This window comes from Haliaeetus leucocephalus, unplaced genomic scaffold (assembly GCF_000737465.1).
Source record: "Haliaeetus leucocephalus isolate CR32 unplaced genomic scaffold, Haliaeetus_leucocephalus-4.0 Scaffold0, whole genome shotgun sequence".
NCBI classification, from domain to species: domain Eukaryota; kingdom Metazoa; phylum Chordata; class Aves; order Accipitriformes; family Accipitridae; genus Haliaeetus; species Haliaeetus leucocephalus.
In genome coordinates this window covers 824,331-842,748 of record NW_010972436.1, presented here as the reverse complement: position 1 = coordinate 842,748, position 18,418 = coordinate 824,331, and the positions used below count along the sequence as shown (strand labels likewise).

Genomic DNA, 18,418 nt, shown 5'->3' with positions numbered 1-18,418 from the left:
TATTTTAAATTTTAAACACCCCCCCTCCCCTCCCCTCCTCCTCTTCTCGGAGGGGTCGCTGAGCGGCCTCCCCCTCCCGACTACCAACCTCTTCGCTTCCTTCCCCACCCTCGCAGAGGCGAAGAGGGAGTCCCCGCCGCGCCCCAGCAGCGGCCGAGGGTTTGTTTTTTTGTTTTTTTTTTGTTTTTTCTCCCTCGCTTTCCGCGCCCCGCGTAGCCCGTGGGTCCGCGGGAGCGGAGACGGGCAGCCCCCCCTCCCTGCCCGGCGCCAGCGCTCGCAACCATCCTCGGCCGCCCGGGAGGGGGGAAGGTAGGCAGAGAGGGGGGGAGGGGCCGGCTTCTTCCTCCTCCTCCTCCTCCTCCTGCCGCTGCTGTGGGATCGGCCCCTCTGCCTGCGCCGGAGAGGAGGGGGGGGGCAGCCCGCTACTGAGAGCGAGAGAAAGAGGAAGGGGAAAGAAGAGAAGGCGGGGGGGGGAGCAGAGAGGGTGTTGAAACCCGCCCCCCCCACCTTCCCATCCCGCGATCGGTGCTGCCTCCATCAGGACAACAACCCCTCCTTCTTCCCTGCACAACAAGATGTGAAGCGGAGACTCCTGGGACTTATCCTCACCCTCCTCATCCTTACAGCTCCCCTTTCTGCAGCCATTAGCGACGGGCGAGGAAGAAGCGAGTGGAGCTGGGGACCCCGCGCACGCCTTGCCTCTCTCCCCGCCGCCTCCCCCCCAGCCCCGTCGCTGGCGGTGGGTATTTTTTTGCAGGGTGGTGTTGGAGGGGGAAGGAGCCGCTGCTAGAGGACGGTGATCTTTTTTTCTTTTTTCCTCCTCCTCTCCCCTCCTTCGCCTGCCTCCTTGTGGCGATGAGGAGGAGGAGGACGGCGCCGAGGAGGAAGAGGCTGATGGCGGCGGTGAGGAGGCAGCAGGAGGAGGAGACCCCCCGAAGGATGAAGATGATGATGGTGGCGGTGGCGAGGAAGCACCAGCAGCACAACAGCCGGGATTAATTTTACTAAAAAAAAAAAAACCAACCAACCCTACCAGCCTCTTTTTTTTTTTTTCCCAATTTTTTTTTTTTTTTTTTTTTTTTTGGCGGGGGCTTTACCTGCTCTTCCCATCTTCGCTGAGCCCTTTCGCCTGGGGGAAGAGGCCTCTTCCCCCCCCCCCCTCCCCGCCCCCGCCCCCACCTTCTCCCTCCTTCTCTGCTGCCGCCCTCCCGGAGCCCGAGGGGCAGAAAAAGGGGAACTTGGCCCCCCTTCTCCGCCAGATCCTCCTTGCTCCCTCTCGGCGTTATTGTTGTTCTTCAGCTGAGTCGGGGCCCGAAAAGAAGGTGAAGGTTTTGGGGTTCACCCGCGACCGTCTCTCTGCTCTGAGTGATTGTCTAAAAAAGAATTAAAAATGGCCGAGAATGTGGTGGAGCCGGGCCCGCCTTCAGCCAAGCGGCCTAAACTCTCCTCACCGGCGCTCTCCGTGTCCGCCAGCGACGGCACAGGTCAGTCCCGGGGGCCCGGGCCCTCCCCACCTCTCGGTGCCGCAATTACTGCCCTTTTCTCCCCTCTTCTGCCTAAATCTCCTCCTCCCTTTTGCTGCTGTTAACTCGTGCCTGCCTTCGTCCTTTCTGTTTGCCTGTTTCTCCCATTTGCGCTCCGTTTGAACCTATTGGCGTTAATGGCTTAGGGAGGGTGTTCGGATGTTTCTACCCTCCTATTTTTTTGGAAGTGATGGAAAGCAAAGCTGTTCAGTTTATTGTGCTCTTGATCAGCTGCAGATAAGACTTAACAGTTTGTCATTTTCGTGTCTTTCACAATAGTAGTTATTACTGAGCTCCTTGCTAAACATGTACCTTTAATGCCAGTTGCAGACATACGAAATAGTGCTAAAGATGATGCTTTTGTACACTTTATTGTTGAATTACCTGTGTACGTCCACACACAACTGCGTCTTGTTTCTTATTTTATTTTGCACATACAAGGGTTTTTTTACAGCTCGTTTAGAAACAAGATTTATTTCTCTGCTGTTTTTTTTTTCTTCTTGTGTGCAGTCTGCTTATTTGGTTTACTTTTTACAATCCTTCTTACTCTTCCTTGCAGAAGGATATCTAAAACCTGCTTTTCTGATTCAAATAGACTATCGACTTTAGGAAAAAAACGGCTAAAACCAAACTCCAGATCCCAAGCTTTGGGTGTAAGGTTTACCAAGACTCTTATCTTCTTAAAAATGGAATGTTATTTCACCTTATTTGTGTTAAGAATCAATATGGAGTGTAGCTCATCTTGCATCTCCCATTTCTTTGCTGCGAGAGCAAAATGTCTGAATTTCCCCTGTAGAGTTAAGAGCTGCGAAGATAAAGGGGCTTCTCCGCAGTCCTGCCAAGGTCTTCAGTGATGCTGCGAAGGCAAGCTAGAGGTTGGAAATCTTAGGTGTCCCAATCCCTGGCAAATACGAACTGGTTGTACTGGGAGGGGGAGGGAGTAACAAAGGGCTGTTCAGCTTTTTAATGCTTCTTGTGAAGCAGATGAGTATTTGCTGTCATTTTGCTATGAAGAGTACTTGGTTACCTGTCCCACAGGAGTTTCTTTGAACTCTCTTCAGATCTTCTTAGCCTACGGGATATGGAGGAGGCTTCCTCCTGCCAGAGTCTGGTGAGTGGTGGCATTTCTGAAGGCACTGGTGGTCTTGTTCAATGCAGTTAACAGCTGGCAAGAAAAAGGAAGAGTTGGTTGCGTTTTTGTTGGGTTTTTGTGGCTTTTTTTTTCTAAAAGCTCCTCGTTTGACAGTAAACAGAAGGTTTTAGTAGCTGGTTTTTGGTTGAGCAGTGGATGTGATTCTACCTGGAATCATCTTCAAAATTTTGATTTTTGCCTTCTCTATTCTTGGTGAATGATATACTAGTTTTGAAAAGTTTGTAACTTTCAGAGCATATTAGATACAGGCAGTATTATGTTTTAAGTGGAGGACATGACTGTTCGTTCCTAATATCAACAGGTCTCTAGTAAGAGTAGAAGAGCATTGGAGAAGCTGCTCTTTAGCTAGAGCTAGTTGTTGGGGGGGTTTTGTGCTAGGCTTGGAAACCAGTACTTAATTCCGTAGTAACCATTTTTAATTTTTCTTGACAGTGGTTATCTTGCTTTGTTTAGAGAGGTGAAATAAAAATGTATTTTGTGAGAGAAGTCCTGATACTTGAAAAATATGAAAGTTAGAGACGTGATTCAGATGAATGCACACATCTAAGTCAAGCCATTTGTGATCAAATAAGGTTTGGATAATTTGTGAATGTATTTCAGTTTAACAGGTGCAGATTTTCACAGAATACTTAGCCTATTTTAATTGTTAGCTTACTGGACAGCTTAATGAACTTTTTTACAGTTCTGGTGAAACACTAGGGATTGTTGGACAGTTTCAGTAGTGCACGAATGGGATAATTTTTCTCAAAGTGATTGAGATTGTCATCACCTGATAGTTATGCAGAGGTTTATAGTGGTGTGAACACTTTATGTATGCTACATGAAAACTACTAAAGGATTCTTACTCTTCTGGATTTTTTGTTGTTGTTGTTGACAACTTATTAGCTGGATTTGGGACATTTCCACTTTCTGTGGTTTTTAACATGATATCTGTTTCTCTAATTAAATAAAATCAAACCTCTTAACCAATAAGCGTGTTTTGGGGGTTAATTTTTTTCATTTGCTGCTTGAGAAACTGCGATTTTTTTGGTCCCATTTTCACTGTTGTGGGAAACTGCTTTCTTACATTTTTTAACCTATCTGCTCCTTAAATTTGCTTTGAAATAGTGCAAGCAGCTTTCATTAAGTAACTTCCACTTATAGAATCTGTTGTACTGTCCCCACTCCTTAGTTAATTATAGAAAATAAATAACATGGTGCTTATGTACTTACCCAAGCACTCTTTTTAAAACTGTTAGATTCACAGCGTCATTAGAGAGAGGGAAGGAGAAAGGTGAGAAACTTGCACTGTTGATGAAACTTTTTCCAGCACATGTGCATAGTGGATCTTTCAGTGTGTTTCTTTTGCTGTTAACTTTTGGACTTATTTCTTACTCTGAAATACTGTTTTGGCTTGTTAGGTACCTAAAAACAATGACTCACCCTATTAACTAACTTATTAACTTATTCCCAAACTTGCAGATGTTAAGTGTATTTATATTGAAGACTTAAGTTGAGTCTCTAATTCATTCATGTTTCCACTGTAGACCTAGATGATACTGATGGAATGTACTAAACTTGAATGTTGGTGGCTTTCTTCTAAGAAGTTGGCAAAGATTGTCCTAGTATGCTTGCTTTGTTGGCAGCAGCCAAATACAGCTGCATTTCCCACTGTTGCTGCAGTGCTGCATCTTCTGTTTTAAATGTCTTAAATGGTTTGTGTGTTCCCTGCTCAGAATTTGCTTTGCCATAGAACTTGCTGTATTAGTGGAGTTTTGAGTTGCTCTATTAATGCCAGTTCCTTCTTGAGGAGGTAAAAGTAACATAGACTTACAGGGAAGCTGAAATGTTTGTAGCATGTTTTGTAATAGACGTTTTGAAGTAATTTAGAAGGTCTTGGTATTGTCAGTGTTGTGTAGTATATTAGAATTTTTGAATGGTCTCATTTTTTTCTTGAATGTTGTGTAGTTCTAGTGTAGTGTCAGGAGCAGGACTGTGGATTCCCTTAAACTGCCAGGGGTTTTTCTACAACCTTTTTTCTATTTAAATGTTACATTTGTTGCAAAGAAGAATGCTAGTTATATGCATATCTTGTCCAGACATTAAGTTTTCTGAGGGCCAGTACAACTCTACAGTGGGGTCACCTTTTGTTGGTACAGTATCCTCAGCATGGGATGCGATTGTGTGACACTGGATGCTAGTGCAGGTCCTCTGTACTAGCATGGTTACATTGACATAAGTACTTTGCCAGTGTAGCTCGTTTTGCTTACCTTTCCTTACTGGTAGAAACACTGTTTTGGTGTGTTGCACCTAGTCTGACAAGACTTTCTTAAACATTGTATTAGCGAACTGGTGCACACTGGTCTATTTCCCCCCCTTCCCCACTATAACAGAATAATTTGAGTGTATCCTGAAGAGTTAGCTCCTTGAGTAAATGAGTGGAAGTCTTTAATTTTTAACTGGATGCCTTAAAACAGTGATTTTCTTTTTTCTGGGGGCGGGGGGGGCTTTTTATTTGTGAACTCACTTTTTCCTGCAGTAATGCAGGTGCATTGAAATTGCCACGTACAGATTTCTGTGTGGTATATTCAGGAAGGGAGAGTTTAATCATGTTTCACAACCCCTCCTTAGAAATAACCTGTTCTCTGTGAACTAGGAAAGCTTTTTGGGCTCTGGGTTCCGAAGTGCTGTTTTTCACCAAGGAATAAAAATGGAGTTTGCTCTCTGCTACACTGTGGTTGTACGGTATCATGTCTTTGGGTTGCTAGATCCAAAAATAGGATTTTAAGTGCTTAGTGTTTCTTGCTTGCTGTAACATTGGAAGTCAGTTTTCTACAATTAGCTGACATGTGTATTATATCAGAGATCAGTGTACATGTTTGTGGTATGTGCCTTAACATCCTTCAGTTTACTATATCCAAAAGTAGCATTTTTTCTGAGTAATAGCACATCTTCAATCTCCCTTTCAGTACCTATCTTTTGTAAAGTTTGTATGTTCCTTTTTTTTTTAGGAACTGCTTCTGACCTTTAAAACTTTACTCTCCCTTACATCAAAGGTCTAAGACTCGTAATGAAACTTCTCGCCTGGACTACTGCAATTTTGACTGATACTCATCTTTCATTTGTTCAAAATGTATCAGGATGTTTCTTTGCTTGAAATGAATCATATTAATCTTGTCTCACTGCCTTTTCCAGAGGTATATGCAGGGTTTTCAATTCTGGTTACAGCCAGCGATGGTTTTTTTTCCTTGTGTTTGTATATACTCCTTTTAAAATTAAACACTTTTCACAAATCTGTTTTCTGGCTAATGTTTAAGACCGAGTTATTACATTTACCTTGCAGCCATCAGTTAAATATTATCCCTTCTTGTTAGAGCCACATTTTTTTAATTGCTGGTTTTTTTCCCAAGTATTAGTTATGAGATGAGATGCCTTAAAATATGGTTTGATGGGTGGCATACTGTAAATCAAGTATTGCAGTGATGGATGCTTGTGTGGCAAAAATGGGCATCTTTGCCTTGTAGCTAAGTAGGTTCTCGAAGTAACTGCATTAGGAATAAAATTAAATTAAGAGAATTTAAGTCTGCAAGATTTTCTTTAAAAGTAAACAGATCATTCATATGGTGCTTAGTAACTTTTTAAAGAAAATCTTGTGGACTTTTGAACCTCCTAGATTTCCAAACTGCTATGTCTCTGCTTTTTTTTTTTTTGCCCCTTTCACCAAGTGGATAGCGTGTGTGTGTCTGATATAGGTATGTACTTTTTCTGAGCAGTGTTAGAAAGGTACCTAATTTTTTAAAAAAAGGAAGTAGCCACTACAACACAAGGACCGTACGTATCGTGATGTAAAACTGAATCTTGAGCACTGACAAATAAAAAAACTTTTGAGACTAGAAAACCAATCTAAAAATACAGATTCAGAAGTTTGATATTGCAGGGAAAACCTTTGTTGCTGAACTTGGGAATTTAAATTCTAGATTTAAAAGAAACTACTAATTTTTTGCATCTTGTCCCTCATGGTCCTAGGGCAGGGTTTGGATTTAGTGTAGAGGGTCCCTAGTTCAGGTTATTGGTCAGTTGTGTATTTGCAGAAAACCAAAGTTTATCTGCGAAAGGTCTAGTGGACTCTAGGGTTTAGTGTATGTTTTTAGGGGATGTGGGTTTCATATGGTACTAGGGATAAATGCTGAACTTCTACTGTAGGAATTGTGGTTTCTTGACATTTTCAACTTTGAGAAAGTGACTTTATTTTTAGATTATAATTTTGTATGATTTAGTGTGTATTTCTTGCATCTTCTCTCTAGGTTGCTTGATTATCTCCAGTGTGTCACCTCAGTGTCTTGTTTAGCTGCTTTAGCAGGAGCAGCCTTTCAGTGCTTGTTCCAACAGTGTAATGATACTACTTTAACCTTTCTCATCACCCGAACTAGTGCCCCCTCTGAGAGGGCTTGGCCAGAAGTCATTTAGATTTATTGTTTGACAAATGGAGTAATTTTGCTTTTAGATTTCAGTGACAGATAAACAATGCACACCTGTCTCCAAGGATTTGGCTTTTCTGTCTTTACTTACACTGTAGCAGCAGGCTGAAGTAAAATACATCTGTCTCTGCATATGGTTGTATGCACTGACAAAAAACTTCTGTGGTTGCATTGAATTTGTAGAACTTTAATTAGAACTTGAACTAGGGCAATTCACAGAAATTCTCTTCCTGAGCAGTCAGTGTCATACCTGACAACATGACTTTGTTCTCTTCCTAAATAGCAACAAGTTTCCTTAAAAAGGATTGGCATATGAATGTATTTAAAGTTCTCTTAAAAACTTGACATGCTATATTCTTTTGCAAGCATGCATTTCTTCCAGAACTTTTTTAAGAAAATTGGAAAAAGGAGCATTGAATTCTGATTAACTCAAATTGTAGTAACTTGTGGTTTAGTTGAGAGTCAGGTGTGCTTACAGGAACAGCAATGAGATGAAATCCAAACTAGGATTTTCATTAAAAAGTGCAAGGTAGGTACAGGACCTTCAAAACCAGCACTGGTTATTTTCTGTTATGGGTGGTTGTGAGATTTTTTTGTGAGAAAGATTTCTGTGTTTTTCCATTTGATGGTGCAAAACACCTCTGTACTGCATCTTTTGTTGCATCTCCGTAAGAGGTGTAAGTAGTTTTGAACCATATCTGTTTGCTTGCAGAATCATGTTTTACTATTTCTTGCTCTGTTGAATTCCCAAATACAAGTGAATAGATAATGTCTTATACAACGTACTCTCACTGTATTAATGAACTCAAATAATCTCATTCTCAACTTTTTTTTTTTAGAATTCTAACAAAAAATGAAACTCTGCCAAAATGCTGCTGTATGGCTTGCTCAGTACAAATTCTGCTGAAATTAAACTGCCTTTTACATATTCCTGAATATAATTTCAGGAGCTATGGGGAATTAATTACTGGTTCAAGACAAAGAAGTCTGATCTGCTGACTTCTGTTTTTTGTCTACTTGTGTATTTTTTTGTACATAAATTCAGCATTGCTTTTTGGTTTTACTAAGGAGGAATGTTGAATGAACTCAAGTCAGTGATACGCAGAAAACTGACTTTTTGGTAATTGTATATGCAGATTGCATCATTTCAAAGTCGTGGTTGACAATGAAGTGAACTTTACTCTTTTCTTGAAACTGATTTGTAATCAATTCTGAAATGGAACTGATTCAGTGTGCTTGTGCACATACGGATGTTCTCTTCTCTTCTGCATGTACCCATTTTTTGCCCACCGGTATAGCAGACCAGTAAGGCATCTCTAACTTTCCGGACTTGTGTGTGCAGTGGTCTGCAGTTATCAGACTCGCAGCTGAAATGCTATTCTTACTATTTAATGATGCCACAGACTAACAATAGCTAACTTAAGGTGGTCTTACGGGAATTTCAGTGGCATACATAGGCTAGACTTGGGAATAAGAATACTAATTTAGAGACTTTTCACTGAAGTTAAAGGTAGCCCAGTGAAATTTATGCAAATAGCAACATGTTCACAAGGAAATTATTAATTGTGTGACTTCAGCATTTTGGAATTAAAATGTCAAAATTTCATCTTATTTTGGTCATCAGTGATGGCAAGACTAGTACCTCTGTACTGTGTTAAGTAACAGCGTGAATAGGCAGGTACACAAACAATAGTGTGTCTGAAATTCCCCCTTAAGTAATGTTAAAATATTAAACATACCTTATCTTGATTCTTGTACCCAGTCTCTTCCATATTACATCACTTCTGTTTCCCTAGGACAGCTATAGTTCCACATTCCAGAATCATAACCATTGAATTTTCACTATGGTTTTCAGTGGTGAACACCTGCTATCATCTGTATATCTAAATACTGGTTTTTGAAGAACTTTGAATATGATAATGAAAACAGTTTGTTATAAATACTGTTTTATTCTAAAGTTGCAAAAAACATGCATCAGCGTCTACTAAAATTGGCATTTCTATTGATACTAGTTTGGGACAAATATGACTTAAACTTGCAGATTATTGAGACTCTTTTCCTTAAGCAAGAGTTGATGCGTTTGACGCCAGTGTTTGAATAGGAATTACTATAGCTTAGAAAAAAAAAGGATAGAGTGAGGTCCAAGTTTTAGGACACCAGTAGATGTTGAACGATAAGTTGTTGCTTCTTTAGAATGATTTTTTTGTTTACGCTTGTGAAATACTTACATTTATACCCGGTTATTACAACTAATAATGAAATCATGTGCATTCTAGATGGTGAATTGGACTTTGACCAACAAATATTTGTTTTTAAAAAAAAAAAAAGCTGTGCCTGAAGTTGTGTGCTACCATGACATGCTAACATGCTTTGTGCCTTTGTGTTTGTTGTCTTCCAGGGTTTTGAATATGTCCTTTTTAGATGTGTTTTCTGCTTGTATTTTTTGCAGTCTCACTTCAAATTATCAAGTTTCTTGATGTAATGAACAAATTTTGGGTCTTGTCTGGATTAGCAGGGAAGGAAGGAGGCAGAGCTTCCCCAGTTTCTTGCAGGGAACGGAATTAACACAGAAATTAATGCTGAAGACTTTGTTACTCAAATAGTGTAATACAGAATAAGAATTCTTAGTTGCTGTTGCATAAGCAATAGTGAAGACCTCTGCGTCATACTTCTGCATTGGGGCTGAATGACGATGAGGTTTATATAGGGATTGATGTTCTAGGATTTTGGAAGCAGTAGTTGCAATGATGAATCTAGACGTTGATATTTTAGGCTGATGTTGAATTTTTGCCCCTTCGTTTTGCATCAAATTGGTAGATTAAATTAACTCTACAGTTTAAGTTAGGAAAAAGAATTTGGCAGAGTTTGTATTACCATTGGGTAACTGTGGCTTCACAGAGGATCTACATGAAAAGCCTTCTCCTTAGTGGGCTTCAATGGTCAGAATAAATCTGATCTCCAAAATGCTGTATAGCAAGGTTCTCACACCCACCTGGTAGGAATCTTTGAGTTCTTGCCTCTTTCTTAGATGTTGCCCGTCCCCCCCCCCCCCAATAAAGCTGAACATGTCTACCTTAATTTTCTGCCATTGCACAGAGGCCTTGGGAAATTGATGACTTTATTTATTAGCGCTTTGTTTCAAGTCGGTGCTTCACCTTTGTTTCTGTGTTTTCGTGGATACCTGAGAATCATCTTGTGAGAACATGTCTCCTTATCTTGTTCTGCCTTTTTTTAATTTTTGTTTTGAGTTCTGGCTTTTTTTTAAGGGCATTTCAGACAATACATTTTAGGACCTGTAATGCTGGTGCTTGACTGCAAGTTTGAATGGCTGGTTTCTCTGGAATATTGGCTGCATCCTCTGGGCACTTTCTCTGTTACGTCTAGGCCCTGTTCAATTCCTGGATAGCTTTCATGTTGCTGTGCAGGGAAGATACTGACCTCAGCAGCTTATTGTTGTTCTTTGTCTGAAAGCGCAGCAAAGGTATCATGTTTTCTGTGTAGTCCAACACCATCTGTGGCTCCTGTCAACCCTGTCACATGCATGCTTTGTATTCAGTGTCCTGTATTAAGCCTTGTCCACTTGTTTCATTGTGACCCTAATGACTGTGATATAATTTGATCTACTGATAGGTTTCTGGAGCCCAGAAACATTTGTGCAAAAAGGTGACTGTTCAGCAGCTTTCTAATTTGATATGTCTGTGTTCAGAATATAATATAATAAATGGGAGGCAGGGACAGGAACTATAAAGTCTCTTCCTTCCGTAAGATCAGCAACGAGGTAAGCATGGAGTAAGTTGTTGTCTTACATGTCTGGCATGCAGGGTTCTTCACATGTCACTGTTGACACATGATGCAGTTTCTTCAGATGTATCAACTCTTGTTTGAGATGGAATGCTTGAATGTCTTGAGTCTGAGGGTACAGTACACATGAGAGTAAAGTGGTTTTGCTATTTTGTAGTGTGTGGGCAAGTTCTTGGAAAACTAGTATTATTCATTGCAGCCTATTTGCTAGAACCAGATAATCTCCATATTGATAAAAATGCCTGGTTTATTCTGAAAGGTGAATAGAGGTCTGTTGTCTTAATCCAGAAATGAGAAAATGACTGGATTGTGACTGTAGGCTAGAAGGCATGCAAGAGAAGCTAGCATGTACTGCTTGAACCCACATGTTGATTTTTTTGCTAAGTAGTTGGTATGGATATATTCCTTGCATTGTAAACATTGTCAGAAATCTCTACCTTGCCTGGGATGCTTTGAGAGCTGTTACATCACTGGTGCTGCCAGGTGCTCTTGCAGTAAAACTAGCTTGAAATAAATACTTTAACTCATTTGAAAATTGATTACTTGATAAGGCACCCATGTCTTACTGACGTAAGGATTTTGATTGCACACTCTGAATCTGTACTAGTTTAAAGTCCATTTTGGTGCCAGGTGGGTTTCCGACCAAGGCTGGCAGTTTCCTTGCATCTTGCAGATCGGACACTGTCAAAGGCAGACTTCTTAGAAGTAGGGTCCAAAACTAAGAAAATAATCCATAGTATGCAACACAAGTTAGCACACTAATTTTTTTTTTTTAAGTTGCTTTCTCACAGTTCAGGGTGCAGTTCATATTACTTAATACAGCCTAACTGGTCTGCTATTGAAAGAAATGGACCTGCTCCATCTGTCTTTTCTGACCCACTTTCTCACTACAGATCTAATGTAGCCAGGGCAAGTCAGGCCAGTTTCTTGACTCTACAAAAAAAGACATGCTTAAGTGTTCAGTAGTGGTACAGTTCCTAAAAGGAATTATTATATGCCTTGCATGTTGAGACTACCTCAGGTGAAGACATTCTGATTACCTGCTTAGATGTTGTTTTGTGGAGGTACTTTCTTTCTCTTTCCTTTGAATCTTAGGTGGCAGTAGCAATCTATTCTATATCTTCTTGTTACCTTTGGAAAGAAATACACTAATAATACCATAAATAACATAATGTGGAATCACTCTGTGCCACTCTATTGAGATCAAGATTTAGCCCTACCACTTACTGCCTGCATATTACTGGATGGTTTTGAGCTTTTAGGCCAGATAGTGTTTGTTCTGTTACATCCCAATTTTTTTGTGTCTGATTATACCCTAAGATCTCTAGGGTTTATAAGTCAGGTAGACAAACCTTGGCAGGACTGATCCGCCTCCTTCGCCTTCTCACAAGCTTTATTTTGTTAGTAAGAAATCTTCATGTGTATCCTTAATGAAACAGATTGCAAGGTGAGCAGTGGACCCAGTGTACTGGAAAGTCAGTTCTCTGGCTGTTTATCATCATTGTCTTAAGCTATGCCTTTGGCTCTTGTGTGAATGCATGTGCCATTATTTTCATGTGGTCTATGAGCTGTCTGGCCCAGCCTTGTCAGTTTTTGGATTGGTCATAGGTAGAACTCTCTACAGTGGGCTGTCAGATCTGTATTATATGTAAAAGACTGTGAAACGGATTGCAACTGTTGAGGTACATGAAGTCTTAATGATCTTTATGGTCTTTTGAGACTGTTCGTGTTTCAGTCCTGTATCTGAAAACTTCTGCCTCCTGGCAGTTGACTAAACATGTGATTTTCATAGTTGACCAGACAACTGAAAGTTTTTCTAGTTTTGTTGTTTATCTACAGGCTGAAGAAGAATGAAGTTTTATTTTTGGAAAAGACTTACAAAAAGAGAAAACTCACACCAGAATATTGCATTGTTGTCATTTACTACTTAGGATTTTGGCTTGTAGCTGATAGTATTCTTTTATGATGAATCTTCTGTTCTGTATTCTCTTGGATTAAAAATCCTAACAAGTTAGTCTTATATGGAAAAAACAGTTTACATTTTTTTGGTGTAAAGAATTAATCTGATTGGGATTATCTCACAAGCATTTAGTGTTGTGGTTTTTGTTTGTCGTTTGGGGTTTTTTTTAATGTAGCTGTTGATTTGTTGTGTCTTGAGACATTAATAGAAAGAATTAAAAATACTTTTGAGTTTTTAAGACATTTTTTTCTTCCTGTTCATGGGTGGCAGAGGACAGCCAGGCCAAGGAGTTCAGGTAGTTTGTACCTGGATACTCAGTTGGATATGAGCGAATAAACCTTAAAGCTGGAATTATCTTCTCACCTAGGAGGAGGGGGAATTCAAAAAAAGAAAGAGGTCTTCAGAGAAGCAGATTAATATATTCTTGTGGAGAAAGATGATCAAATCTTTGTCTCAGAACAAGAATTGCACTGCCTCTTTGCAGTGTTATATCTGAAATCATCTAAATGGGTCTTTCTGAGAAAATATTCTGTGGTGGTTTCAAAAATGAATTAGTGCTTCATATTTAGGCACATACTGATCACTTTCCAGGTGGTTTTGTGAAAGGCTTAACATACAATGGTATGATCTCAAGAAAGGTGAAGAGGGGATTTTTGTTTTGGGACTCACCCTGTCCTGGAAGCTGTGTATGTTCAAGAGCAGAAGTTCTTTCCCCAGCTACAGTTGGTCACAAAACTGGCCTTTGAGCTGTGTGGGCATCTTTGCCTCAACAGCTATTTCCCAGTTTGCAGATGGGAGGTTGCTGTGGGCTGCCGTTATGGTTGTGTTGTAGGTACAGGGTTTGTGCTGTCTCATGTTCTTCCCAGACACTTAACTTTTGTTTTCGGTTTTATTTGTTCATCATTAAGGAGAATTTTTTTTCTGGACAGCAGACTACTTTGTGAATTACTGATCGTATTTTTTTTACTCCTTACTCACTCATGGGCTGTTTGTCAGGTTATTAGCCAGAGTGTTTTCTGGATGTAGTGTTTCAACATTTGCCTGTTAAAGGCGTCCTAACAGGCATCTTAAGATGTCTGTTGAAGCTGTTTTAAACTGTCATGTATTTTTTTGATTGCTTTTTCTATTTCTTTGATCTCCCCTCTAATCTGAGGGTCTCTTCCACTGTAACTCTTCCCATGTTCATCAATATTTAATTTGTAAGCTAACCACTGAGCATTGTAAGTTGGGGTTTTTTGGGGGGGGGGGGGGGAGTTGTGTTTTGAGAGAAGTCTACTGACACAAAACTCTAAATTCATCATTTTTAATAGAGGAAAACTTGGACAAAGCTTTATTCTTCTGATTCTTCCTTCTCTTCAGAATCTTCAAAAATACCAGTCATGGTGAAGAATAAAAGTGATGCAAAGGAAAGATCAGTCCTTATTATGTGTTGTAAAGCATAACTTTTAGAATGAGATTTATATTAATGAAGAATGGGCTAACTGATTTTAATAGTTTAAAACAGTTCTTCAGTGGAAATTTTCATTCTGTCTCTGGTGCTTTGCAGTAAGGAAGAATATATAAATGGAGTTATAAAATCTCCTCTGTTGTGGTATACCTGCATTCTTGCCAACCTCATACCGTATTTTCAGAATTCTTAAGTCATGATCTTATCTGTGATAACAGTTGCAAAGCTGTAGAAACTCTGTTAGTACTGGAGTTTGGCAGTTTGGGTATGGTATTGCGTGAAACATTGCGAACAGATTTCTAATGCTGATGAGCTTTTCTAACTTATGTGCTGTTTAACTGTAGTCTTTTTCCATTAATATTTGGACCAAGTCATCTTGCCAGCCCTTCTAGAATTCAGTGTAATTGACATTTCCTTTTAAATGTAGTTGCAGTTGCTGAGATAATGAGTAGTATTTTAGGTCATTGTCTAGATCTGAAGTATTTGAAAATGCAGTGCAATACCTTCTACAGAGCATCCATGAAATAACCTTTCTGGCAGAAGGGGTGCTGAAATGTTCCAATAGTTAAATTTTAAGAACCCCTTCTTTACTAGGTATTCTCAGATTCCAAATATTAAGCTTTACAGCCTAGTTGTGCATAGCTGCGACACACAGTGGCTTAGCTTTTAGCCATAAACTTTCTAGGTTATTTTTGTTTTAACTACCATAGATTAAATATACAGATCAAGGTGCATGCTGCTTCTGCAGACTTAAGAACTTCTTGTTTTCTTGAGTGAATTGATTCTGGGTACTGTGTAATGTTCTTGTATCTGTATATCCCAAATAGTAATCTTTCTCCACTTGGTTATCTTGGGTATTGCTTTGCATGGGCTCTTGAGATGTGAATTTGATTTTTCATCCTAGTGTTTTTTTCACAGCTTTGTGGCCAGGAGGGTTACTTTGAGCACTGTCAGAAAACAATCATTGTGGGAAGATACCGGCTGTCCAGTGTAGTTCAATGGAATTTTGCAATTCTGTGCTGGGAATCATTGGATGTGGAAGATTAAAAAAAACCAAACAAAACAACCCACCAAAAAATACCCAACAACAACAACAAAAAACCAAAACCAAACCAAACCAAAAAAACCCACAACCAAACCTATTTATTATTTTATAAATAGTAAACATTTTTTCAGAAATTATATTACTATATTAGTTAGGTCTGTTCCAAAAGTGACAGAGTTCAGTGAAAGTTAAAAATTAAAGACAGTGCTTTCCCATCAACCTTTTAATTCTTTGTAATAATTGTTGTCTTAATTCCATTGGCTAACTCTGTGGGATTTTTTTAATACAGGGGTTTTTTTCTCTCCTGTCAAATTTCTCAAGTTGAGAAGATAGATCATAGTCTGAGATACCAAGTGATCCTTCAACACAGACTGTTGTAGGAGAGTGAAGTAGAATGGTCTTCTCCAGTTCAGACTCTGTAAAGTTTAGAAATTACTTTTATCATGACAAATGGGATAGTTTTCAGTAATGACTGATATGGGAATTTTGCTGGAACATCGAAAGTGAAGTTCTGCTAGTTACTTGAAATACAAAAAGTCGAAACTAATGAACAAGACTTTTCTTCAAGACACTACTGATTGCTCTGACCTCATATAAAATTTGTTTTTCAGATTTTGGATCACTCTTTGATCTGGAACATGACTTGCCAGATGAACTGATCAGCTCCACGGAACTGGGACTCAGCAATGGTGGTGACATTAATCAGCTGCAGACCAGCCTTGGCCTGGCACAAGATGCTGCCTCTAAACACAAGCAGCTGTCTGAACTTTTACGGGCTGGTAGCTCCCCAAATCTCAATATGGGGGTTGGTGGCCCTGGCCAGGGCATGGCCAGTCAAACCCAACAAAATAGTCCTGGAATGGGAATGTTAAACAGCATGGTGAAAAGCCCCATGGCACAGGCTGGGTTGACTTCTCCCAATATGGCAATGGGTGCAAGTGGACCAAACCAGGGTCCTTCAGCCCAATCCGCAGCAGGAATGATGCCAACAGTAAACAGTCCAGTTAACCAGCCTGGCATGGGAATGAACACAGGGATGAATGCTGGCATGAATCCTGGGATGTTGGCAGCAGGCAACGGACAGGGGATGATGCAGGGGCAAGTCATGAATGGTTCAATTGGAGCAGGCAGAGGGCGACCTAACATGCCGTACCCAAACCCAGGAATGGGTACTGCTGGTAACTTGTTAGCTGAGACACTGCAACAAGGTTCTCCGCAGATGGGAGGACAGGCTGGACTGAGAGGGCCGCAGCCTGGAGCCATGAACAAGGTAAGACAAGCTAAACTTGACTTTATTACCTTCCTTCTTATCGTTGACTTTGTTTTGTAAGAGTTATTCCTCTGCAGTATGGGTTCTATAGAATGGGATTTTTTTCTTTTAAGAGCCCTGGATCATGTGGTAAATAGTTTATATGTTGCTAAGGTGGAATTTGTGGCAGTCATGGGAGTCAAAAATTGAGTCTTGCACAACAAGCAAGACTATTGCTAGATTAAAAAGCCTATTTTAGAAATCTTGTGGCAGTGTAGATTATCAACAGCACTAAAAAGTACTTGATTGTGTTTTATTCTGTTTTATGCTTTGTCCACAAATGTATTTTCCCATCTAATGTGGTGCTGGTATTGTGAGTGTGATAAGAATTCATCAGGACTTTTTCTATGTTGTGGTGCCTTTTTCTGTGTGACAATCAGAGTATTTGTTGTCTGAGATCAGCTGAGTGTTTATGCTGTAGCAGATGCTAAGAGGCACATACAGGTTTGAATGGACTGATACACTGTATGTGCTAAGACATACATTGGCCTTGTTAAGGAATAGGTATTTGAGTTAATGGTGGAGAAGGAATGCTTGTGTAAACACCTGAAGACAATTGTTGGTTTCTTAAAAGACTGTTAATCCAACTCAGTTCTAGTTTTAAAATTTACAAAGACTTTGTCTACAGCAGAGGAAACCAGAAAGCTGAAAAAAAAAATCTTTTTTTATACCAGAGAAGGAAATAGATTTGCTTTTGTGATTTAGGAGGTTGGAAGAAAGTTGTTGACATGAGTCACTGAAAAGACGAGAGAAGACCTAGTGGTTTAAGTGACAAGGAGATGTCTAAATTTAATTTTTGTCATGCACAATTAGCTTTTTTAGAGTAGGGAGCCACTTGAGTATTTCTTCTCAAGTTTCTAGTGTTTTTATCAAAAGCCTAGAAAATACTTAAATGTTTCAGTTCACTTTAGGTGGGTATTTTGTGTTTCTTGGCTAATGAGGGGAAAGTTTTTCCAAGGTGCTTTGCAATACCTGAGTAGATCTACCTTGGCATGCCTAAAGTCAGTCTGCTTAGAGGGCTTGGAATGATAAGTAACATAGTCTATAAATGTATTTGAAACATAAATGAAAATTATGCTGTGTATTAATGATTTTGCTATGCTTTAATGTAGTAAGTAAAATGATTTTAGTGTCTCGTGAATGTTATTAATTATGAAGTTCTTTGATCTTAGCTGTTTGCTTAAGCTCAGTGTGCTGCTAACAATGGTTCTGATATATATATATGTCTAGTAATGAGTTGATTTTGTGGTCTGGTCATTTCAGATATTTTTGTCTGAGAGGAAAGTTGTTGCAAAGCTTGATTGCTACAGTAGAAAATTTGTATAGAGTTTACAGTGGAAAGAAGTATGTAACTACTTAGAAGTATTCTTGTATTGGAATTATATAATGTCTCGTTCATTATTTCTTGGCTATAAAAAAAAATACTTTGAACTTTAGAAAGCTGTATTTAGAGGTCAAAAATTGATGTATTGGATATTTGGGTGAAATGCAACTTCTTAATCCTTACTTATCAGAGCTAAAGTAGGGTTATGCATGATAATAAACTCATTTATCTAGGAGAAGTAAAAGAAAGGACATGAAAATCAAGCTTTTGGCTGATGTAGTCCAAAATTAAATTGTCTTTCTCGCTTGCTTAAATTCTGAAATGTGCTGTACATCTAAAGTAAGAACATCTTGTGCTTTTGGGAATATTCAGACCAAATACATGATAACTTCTGGTTTT

At 39.5% G+C, this 18,418-nt stretch overlaps 1 protein-coding gene across 2 annotated transcripts in view; it reads left to right on the top strand.

Moving 5' to 3' along the window:
* The first annotated feature begins 72 nt into the window (after positions 1 to 72).
* LOC104828879 (histone acetyltransferase p300-like) overlaps positions 73 to 18,418 on the top strand; it is a 67,048-nt gene continuing 48,702 nt past the window's right edge. Inside the window, exons 1-2 of one of the 2 annotated variants that reach the window (XM_010562901.1) lie at positions 73 to 1,484; positions 15,998 to 16,656. In XM_010562901.1, coding sequence (XP_010561203.1) covers positions 1,391 to 1,484; positions 15,998 to 16,656 — 753 coding nt within the window. In that variant the 5' untranslated portion in view covers positions 73 to 1,390. The remainder of the gene's footprint in view (positions 1,485 to 15,997; positions 16,657 to 18,418) is intronic. The other variant, XM_010562978.1, reaches the window with a different exon arrangement.